This window comes from Etheostoma cragini, chromosome 10, assembly GCF_013103735.1.
Source record: "Etheostoma cragini isolate CJK2018 chromosome 10, CSU_Ecrag_1.0, whole genome shotgun sequence".
Taxonomy (NCBI): domain Eukaryota; kingdom Metazoa; phylum Chordata; class Actinopteri; order Perciformes; family Percidae; genus Etheostoma; species Etheostoma cragini.
This window is the reverse complement of record NC_048416.1, coordinates 8,715,760-8,725,604: the sequence shown is the minus strand read 5'-3', so window position 1 is coordinate 8,725,604 and position 9,845 is coordinate 8,715,760. Positions and strand designations below refer to the sequence as shown.

Below are 9,845 nucleotides of genomic sequence, written 5' to 3'. Positions count from 1 at the left end.
TTAAAAAATGTAAAATACAGAATCAAAAAATTGCGTCAGAGGACCACTAGGTGGTAGTACAAAGCAACAGTAAGATCATCAGAAATCAGGAAAGGTTCTATTGCCACAAGAAGTACACTTACATGGAAACAAACAAACATAATAAACATTGTAAAATAAACAATAAAAACAAATATGTACATCCAAAGTACATAAGAAATAAGGGATGTTCAAACCGTTTGTGTCCGGGGTGTGAGAGGCCATAATCTTCTCTGCCGGCCCCAGCCTCCTGGAGGCGTACGTCCCGGAGAGACGGCAGCGTACCAGATGGTGATGGAGCAGCTGAGGGTGTACTTGATGACGGCAGTGCACCATCGTAGTCTTCTTCAGCTGCAGCAGAAAGTACATTCTCTGTCGGGCTGATGTTCAGCTCCCACCTGAGATCCTGGGAGATGATGCAGCCCAGGTAGCAAAAGGACTCCACTCAGTTGACCGTGGAGTGACTGTTGGGCGCAGGTGATGCTGTGTCCTTCCTGAACTCAGGGGCGGGTCGTCCCTCCCCCCCTCCCCCAAAATATGATTTCTCCCTTACCTTCATGTAACAGGTTTACAAAGTGAAAAAGCCCAAAGTCCCCCCCAAAGGGACTTACCATCTCCAACAGAAAACACTGTTCACAAACTGCTCCAAGAAGCTCTATTGTAGTCCACCCTTAACACACATTGTATGGCAACTGTGTTCTTTGTGTAAATGTTGAGACCAGGAGTAGAAACATTTTGAACTCAGTGCAGAGCATTCTAGTTGCTATGAAAAATAGCACTTTATTTCTGTTTCCTGTTACATGAAAACTGTGTTCAGCAACCTTTCTTTTCATCTAGTTTATTGTGAGTGTTTTGCAATTTATTTGTAGACAGTTCTGTGAAAAGAATCTTCCCGGCCTTTTCAACATAACCAATTCATAATTCATGACAACATGTAGCTTTTACCAGAGTTATAATTGGTTGCTTTTATTCTGAATGGCAGGTGTGTTTTAAAAGCCTTAAAGGTCCCATGACATGGTCTGACATCTCTTTTATACAGGCCTTAGTGGTCCCCTAATACCACATCTGAAGTCTCTTTTATTTAGACCTTCGTGGTCCCCTAATACTGTATCTGAAGTATCTTTTATATAGACCTTAGTGGTCCTCTAATACTGTATCTGAAGTCTCTTTTATATAGACCATTGTGGGCCTCTAATACTGTATCTGAAGTCTCTTTTATATAGACCTTAGTGGTCCTCTAATACTGTATCTGAAGTCTCTTTCCCAGCCACTATAGAGCCAGTCCCACAATGAACTTTCCTAAGTGCCCTTATAAGTCTATAGCTTTTGAGGAAGGGGGGGGGGGTCCTTGACCAACTGCCGCTTTACTTTTTTGAAAGCCATGATCTCTCTCTTTCATGGGTGGGCCAAATTCTCTGGGCGGGAAAAGCAGAGAAAGGGGAGGTAACCTTGCCCTGTATGACCTCATGAGGGGCAAGATTCCAGATCAACCCATCTGAGCTTTCATCTTCTCAAAGGCAGAGCAGGATACCCAGGGCTCAATTTACACCTATATCACAATTTCTAGCCCCTGGGGGACCATAGGCAGGCTGGGGGAACTCATATTATTGTTAAAAAAACCTCATAAAGTGACATCTTCCTGTCATGGGACCTTTAACCTGAACCATGTGTAGGCCTACAGGTTGTTAGTCTGTTGGCTTGTTAGAGCAAATTCCTTGCACAGATATTGATGCAATTTTTTTTTCCCCAACAAATGTTATTATTACTTTTTGGGGTTTAACATCTTCAGACTCCTGCTCGAGGTTTACTAACATGAGCTAAATAAGAGACCAACTGAATTATTTTATTTGACCCAAAAGAGTGTGAATCTTATGAAAGAACCACAAACTTTCAAAACTTTGTGTTGTGTTAAACTAAAAGGAAAGAAACACAAATTGAGATATGTAGCTCTATACTTTGCTGCCATATGGAGCTTCTGTCTTTAGTTTGTGTTTTCTGTTTTCACTGCTTGTATTTTTTTTGCTTCTGTTTTTTCAGCATTATGACGTAGCCTACACTATGTACAGCTCATGTACATGTAGTTTAAAAACTGGAACAACTCATGCAACTTTGAAAGCGAGTTGATGAATAATTTACAGAGAAAAGGTCCCTACTGACCCTTCACCTGGTTATCTAATGCATTATCACATTAGTTTGGTCTCAACTAACTCCAGATTAGATCTTTTGTTTTTTAGGAGTGGATAACACATTCATAGAAAAGAAGACCATTTACATGAAGCAATGTTTTAGGCTGTTTTGACCTGGTTTTAACATCTGTCCTGAGTGACCTTATCAGGATAGTCCTTATCTATGCTGATAAGAAAATTCAACTCTGCAGTATTTACAAAGCCTGTGAGCAACAAACTTTTACAATAATAAAGAAATAATAAATTAAAAAAATGAAAAGATAAAAGAATTGTCAGCGTTAATTAATTAATGAGTTAACACGATAATAACGCGTTAACTTGCCCAGCCCTAATATATATACATATAGATATTCATATGTACATTTATGATAATATGATATTAGTAAACTCAAGGCCTCACTGACAGTCACTTTAGTCTTAAATACACAACTAACACCTGTCAATAAATAAAACAAAAACAAATAAGACCGATGTACCTTTGCTCTCATCAACTCTGATCTTATTTAGGTTGACAGACTGGCAGTGTTGGCTGATCTGGGTCAGACTGTTCTTATTTATTTACAGGACTAGTTTTCAGGGGAAGGTGACATAACTTGAGAACACTGCATTGAATGCATTGGGAACAAGTAGGAGCAGGTGTAGATGGGCGTTTTGTACACGTCACAACCGTCATTGTACGCATCCATGCGTCATTCCAGTCCAACAAGCGCACTGAACGTTGATTGGCGCGTTTATGGAAAATCACGCCCTCTTCTCGCAGGTTCCCGCCTCTTTGGTTCACATGTGTCTGGTTGAGCCACTTGTGACTTGAGGGGGATCACTGTGTTTATCCCTTTTTAAATGTGTACTTAAATCCTTTTGCGAAGAAAAAATAAAACAGGTACAGGTACATTTCTAACAAAGTGTAAGCCTATTCACTTTTTTATAGTGTTTAGTCAGCTCTAACGTATGTTAGTGCCCTAGGTAAAACCCTTTAACTGTCTATGGGTAAAGCGTTATGGACTAGCCCATTATGCCCTCAATAGCCGGTGTTCCGTGACTCGCATATGATGTGACGTTTGCCGGCTTCTGTTACATTAAAGCCACAAGGCAAAAGGAAGTTTATGCTGTGATACCGCAGGTAGGGGGAACATTCTCACGCTGTTTGAGTAACAAATGGCTCGGTTTCTTCAGGTAAAAAGACAGCGACACACTCCCGGTAACTTGCAGTTCTTTCTCCGTTAGACTCAGAAACGTTACAGTAAAAAATGAACCCAGCTCGTCGTTGTTCGGCTTTATTGAGCCAGCTGTGTGTAACCTCGCGGGGTGGGTCGACAGCCAGGAGACCGCTGTCCCCGGGAGCAGCCTCAGCCCCGGGGGAAACACGGTGCTGTCTTTCCGGTGTCGGAGGAGGAGGAAGAGCGGGAGTCAAAGAGGCCTGTCCCCAGCTGAGGCCGAGCGGAGCACGCACAACCGGGACAGCACAAGGTACCTAATGTCCACCTCAGCACTTTATTCAGTATTCTCCAAATCGGGTATTATAATTCGAGTTAGACTTTTTACCCAAGTTCGTTTAACGTAAAAGCTCGCTTAAAGTTAACCTTCTACACGGTGTACACCTCAGCACTTCATCCTGTATTCTCCAAAGCGGGTATCATAACTCGAGTTAGCCTTTTTACCCAAGTAGCCTACATTTGACGTTATAAACTCCCCTAATCTGTCATTCTGTCAGACTGTCATCCACATAGACTGTATTAAATGCAGACGTAGTCTTCGCGACGTCACCCAAAGAGTTTAGGAAGAGTCATCATCTTATCACTGGAAATGTGGTTGTTAAAACTCTACAATATTTTACACCTTCGATTCATTTTACCTTAATCTGTTGTGTAATATTGAAACAAGTGGATATTTTATCAACAAAGGTAATCAATATAGTGTCTTAATATGGAAAAAGTCTCGAGACTTTTTCCATATTAAGACACTATATTGATTGTAAATATGTCACGTTTTTTGTTTAGTGGGTGCACCGTTTTATATAACTTTTCACCTCAAACTGTGTTAAAAGTCAGACAGCACATGTCTGACCTCCACCACTGACCTCTGCCCCGTGTTTATGGACCTGTCTCATACTATTACCTGTCCAAACCAACCAGCTCAAATGCCTTTTTAAAGGGGCAATACAACAAAAATACCTCTGCAGAATCCAGGAAATCTTGCCAAATGATTTATACCAGACACATGAGAACGGTTGTGTCATGTTTCTGCACTGGGCAGAATGTTCCTTTAACATTTTTTTAAATACATTTAAAAGTTACAAACAGCTACACACAATTCATTGTTCCTTTTTAAAATTGTAATTTCTTGGTGTATTAGTTATTCGTTCTCCTGAACAATATAAACTGAAACCTACTTTTAGTTTTTCTAAACCTCAAACTTCCAGCCAAATGTTTTTGGACATCTAAATCATGATATAGAAGGTTTTTTTTGGTGAAGTGACGCTGACTTTGAAGCACCTGTAGACTTTGAGCCGTGGCCCTTCTGTATGTCACTGGGAGCCAGACCAATCTGCAAGGTCATGTTTAATGACACCCCTCCACCCCCACCCCCTCACTCAGATTTCCAGCAGATTTTTTTTTTCTCAGTTTTTAGTGGTGAGCCAGAATGAATACCAGATTTTTTAATACCAGTGTGTTAACATTCTGAGCTTGTTTTTCCCCAAATTTATTTTCCACCTTTGCAGATTCCTTTTGGCCCTAAAAATATGGGGTGTTTTTTTTAAAGATGAAGAATGATTGTCTGTGGAAATAAACTCTTCTTGTGTCTGGCTTGTCTGTAGCACCTACCAGAGAGAAGCCTGAATAGGTTGTGTGCGGGGTGCAGAGGGTCTCCAGTGATGTTTCCTGGGTGTTTCCGGACTCTGGACATGTATGAGTCCTAAATGAAGGGCAGGCTGGCATCAGTGTTTTGTTTTTTCTGCAGACCTGACTGTCTGTCGTAGTTTGTTCCTGTCCTATTTGGTGGCAGATCCAAACCAGACTGTGATAGATGTGGAGAGAACAGACAGAATGATTGCAGAGTAGAACTTATCAATTATCAAAGTGTTTTTAATAAATTTCTGTCAAATCTTTTGGAGCATGAGCTTGGTATAAACAAGAAAAAAACAAGAAAATTTAACTTTTTGCCGGTATATGACCAAAATGATCCACTATTTCCCCCGGTGTATTGCAAACCTGGTTAAATAATGTTAATAGGCTATGTTCACACTTGGCGTATTTTTTTTTTTTAAGCTGGCAGCGTCCGTTTTACATTATAATCCTATGGAGTAAATCGTTTTTAAAAAAAAATCCTGAGCACTTTTTTTAACGCCACGACGACTTTTATTCTGCAGCTCAGGGCGTCTTTTTGAAAAAAAAAGGCCCTACGTCACGCGCTTTTCTTTTGACAGCAAATCAATGACAAGCGGAGTAGCCTGACAGGTCGTTTCCGTGACAACAAGAAAAAATGGAGTTGGCGCACTGCGAGTTATATGAAATGACCGGGTGCTCCCTGTACAGGGAACTCTTTGTTTTATGTAACTAAAGTAAATGACTTCATGCATGCTTGTATGTGGAGATTCTCCTGTACTAAATAAAACCCAACATCTATTGAAATCTGGAACATTAGCTCTCTGACTTGTTGACCCTTCCAGTCTGTTAGTTGGGAGTTTCTATTGGTGGCGCTCTTTTCTTCAGCCATGGTGCCTAACACTGCTCCTGCTCAGTAACTAGTTCTATTTTTCACTCTCTAAAACGGTGACACGGGATGTTCTTGATGTGGCTCTTAAGCAGGTACATCTGTCTGGTAATCTGTCCAAGCAGCCGCTGTTTCCTTCCGGCCACTGCAGACTCTGACACGCCACTTCTTATCTCACTGCATTTAGTTCTTCTTGCTGACTAATAGGCTGAAAGGGCTGTGTGGAGCACCAGAGACCTACCTGGTGCTGAGATGTTAATACACATGATGTGCATGTTTGCTTAAAGTATAAGAAAAGACCGCTTCAGATCAGTGCAGCTGGATGTGAAAACCCGTGTCTTGCATTACAAAGGCATTGTTTCCCTCAAAGAAGAGACAATTTGGTATAAAGCACACTTTAAACAATGGACAGCTGATTTAGGTCAGACAATGGCCAGGGTTAAATTGATATAATGGTAGATTAGGTACTTTTTGTAGTCATTACGGTTAGGATTTTACAGCACTTTCAAAATGAGAGGAGAATAAGCAAGAGAATATCAAATAGTGGGCCCCAAATAGAGGGGACATGGGACAAACGTGGCCCGCGGGTCGCATATTGGGCGATCTTGGTCCAAAGGAAGCCTGATTTTAATGGAATATCGGCCTTCAAAAACTTGTGCTGGTTAAATGCCACGCGAGCCAGTCAGGGACCAGCGTTTGGGTCCAAGTCAGTAACCAGGTTGAAGGTTTATTTTAGGTGTTTAGGGTCAGATCTCTAGGTCCATGCCTATGGTAAGTCACGGCCTCACAAACACACGCACATGTACATGCTCATGCACATTCCCATATGACCTGGTTCAGCAGCAATATGGTGCCCTAAATTAGCCACTTTTAATGGCTCCTGTATTTCTGTGGAGGCTTCAACTCTTAAGATAACTCCTTGGAGATCTTTACTGGCCCCCATATGTAATGGGATTGGTCAGGCCGGGTTACATAACCATCAAGACATGGTCAATTGAGAGCGCACACTATGGTTACATCTGCAGTCAGGACTGGTTTATCTTCCGTTTTAAAGTAAAATCTCTTGAGGCAACTTGGCCTGTCAACATATCAGACCTAAAACCTAAAACTGATCTGATCACTGTGGCTACGTCCACACTGCAAGTCTTAATGCTTCATTCAGTTTTTTGCTCAGATCCGGGGTTTTGTTTTTTTTGCTGTTCACATTGCCTTTTTAAAATGTGGCCTATAGGGGCGGCTGTGGCTCAGTGGTAGAGCGGTTGCCTGCCAATCGGAAGGTTGGTGGTTCGATCCCCGCCCCTGCAGTAATTGTCGAAGTGTCCTTGGGCAAGACACTGAACCCCGAGTTGCCCCCGGTGCTGCGCATCGGAGTGTGAATGTGTGTGAATGTTTATCTGATGAGCAGGTGGCACCTTGTACAGCAGCCCCGGCCACAGTGTATGAATGTGTGTGAATGGTGAATGTTTCCTGTAGATGTAAAAGCGCTTTGAGCAGTTGTTAAGACTGGAAAAGCACTATAAAAATACAGCACATTTACATTCACATTTATAACTCTTTGCGGTTTCGAACTGACCCGCATGCGCAGAAGAACAATAACTAGGACATCAGACGCAGCACGCTGTTGCACTAAAGTTAGGGAGGTTATGGAGGAAGTAAGCATTTCCGCTTGTTAATGTTACGGCTGCCATGTTTGTGTAATGCAGCCGGAACATTAAAGAGCAGGTGCTGAGGAGGAGAATGAAGAGAAAGAGAGCCAAATTGGATATTTTGTCCTTTTGCCCTTCTCCCCATGCACTAATTAGATCTAACACCACACTCTCCCTCCACTTCTCCAATTTGTAGCCCTGGTCAAGTTTTTAATTCTATGGTCTGCGTCTAGGGCTGACTCCCGCCGGCGCATAAATGTGATAAATGTTGATGATTGAAGAAGTCACAGCAAATCGGCCTTGGTTGTTCACACTGCGGCTGCATTGAAAGCTAACTCCGACCTGGGTCTATGAGTGTCTGACCTGGTCACCCGACCACAACAAAAATCAGATTTGGGCCACTTTTGCCTGCAGTCTGAACGTAGCCTCTGATGAAGTTAGGTCTGCTTGTAGAGCCGTAACATTATAGGTTTAGTTGCATGTGCTACATGCAGACATAGCCACACGTCTTTATACAAAAGTGGAGTACAACAGTTAATCTGGTCCAAAAAGGTCAAGGTTTTAGTAATGATTACCTGAGGTTTCAACTCAAACCAATGGTTGACTCACTATCTGGGTCTAGCGTCAAGTAGAGTAGCAGCAGTTGCACCGACGACTCAGTGTCTGGTTAATCTCACACATGTATACACGAGGTACCTCCTAATCTAATGCCACTCTGGTGATTCGGTTAATTGGTATGGGTTTGCCTGTTGATACCTATGGACTCTCTGAATGTGTTCACAGTTGGAACGTAAATGGGGAAGGATGAAACGACAGGCGTTTCAGTCAGGAGAAACTTCATTTAAGAGTGAAATTTAATTTAGTGAGCAGGATAGTCTTTGGCGATTAGGCCCCACCTTGATGTTAAATTATGAAGGGATCTAGACGCTGTGTATAAATAGGAATATCCCTCCGGTGAAGTCTAGACACTGGTGGAGGTGATGAAGGTTGGTTTAACCAAAAGAGTAACCGCCCACATTCAGCGGATGACAATGCAGCTGAGTAGGTTGGCCCAGAAGAGTTTCCGCTTGTCTCGTTGTATCACGCGTTGGCGTCAAAGCCATTATATGAGGTTGGGGACTTATTTTCACATTAGTGTGTGTGTGTGTGTGTGTGTGTGTGTGTGTGTGTGTGTGTGTGTGTGTGTGAGAACCAAACAGTGAGTGGCATGTTCATGGTAATAAAGGAACATGTCACCCAGTGTGACTCATTGATGTGTATTTAAAGGACAATTCCGGGGCTAAATTAACCTAGGGGTTAATAACACATGTGTGCCGAGTTGAAACATAAATAAATGAGGGGCCCTATATGTAAACCGAAGCATTGAGAACTGTGTAAGTGTACAGTCAGTTTATTAAAAAGGTGGTTTATAAAGACAGTACCGTTTGCGTATACAGGCAGGCGCCATCTCGGGGAATAAGTCATGACCAGTCAAACCAAGAACCTCATCATGGTAGTGGGGTGCTATCTTGAGCCTTGTTAGTGGTATAGAAATAGCTATTTATCTTTACTTCCTCCATGCCCTGACTACTAGCGCTATAAGCTAATCAGCGGTTTGCGCTAGCTTGTTTCAAGCTAGACACATTTGATTAGCTTGAAAACATATCCCAGAGAACTGCCAACTCCGTACACGTGTTTTTGACCCCTAGGTGAATTTTTCTCCGTTCATTTTAATAAAATGATGGAGCTTTATGGCACAGACGAAGTAGATATGTCATGCTGTGATATATACACACACACACACACACACAGAATAATTGTTAGTAGGATACTTTTTCTTGTTGTTTTCAGTAATAATAATAAATCTTGTAAGTGTACTGGCTGTTGGCAGTTTTTGAAGCAGGGCAGACTTGCCTTCTTTCCTGGTGGCATGTGACGCATATTAAAATTAACTCATTGTTAACTGACATTCCAGTTAACTGGGTTTCCTTCCTGGATTGCTTACGATGCAGAGCTCTCATTCCATAACTTGAGCGAGAGCATTCTTGAATGAGCCAGTTAATGACTGAATCACCTCCTTGATCTGGGTGCCACAGCAGCAGTCACTGGGACTGTCTCATGAGAGTCACAGTGTCCCTCCAAACCCGCATTACCCACTCACCCCGCGGGCTGTCTGGGGAAAGGAGAGCAGGCGATGACTGAGAGGACAACAGGCAGGAAGAAAGGCAGAGCGTTAGGTGGAGAACCTGTGGAGAGACTCCAAACTATGTATGTACTTTATCCATCTTGGGGGGGGGGGGGGGGG

General features: G+C 42.4%; 2 protein-coding genes across 2 annotated transcripts in view; one reads left to right on the top strand and one right to left on the bottom strand.

Moving 5' to 3' along the window:
• The first annotated feature begins 3,007 nt into the window (after positions 1–3,007).
• Positions 3,008–9,845, top strand: part of nocta (nocturnin a) — a 12,418-nt gene continuing 5,580 nt past the window's right edge. Inside the window, exon 1 of the mRNA XM_034882849.1 lies at positions 3,008–3,671. Within this exon, the coding sequence (XP_034738740.1) occupies positions 3,452–3,671 (220 nt within the window). The 5' untranslated portion in view covers positions 3,008–3,451. The remainder of the gene's footprint in view (positions 3,672–9,845) is intronic.
• The window catches only part of elf2a (E74-like factor 2a (ets domain transcription factor)), a 28,179-nt gene continuing 22,912 nt past the window's right edge, over positions 4,579–9,845 (bottom strand). The window contains exon 11 of the transcript XR_004658091.1: positions 4,579–4,589. The gene's annotated coding sequence lies outside the window, so the exon portion shown is untranslated. The remainder of the gene's footprint in view (positions 4,590–9,845) is intronic.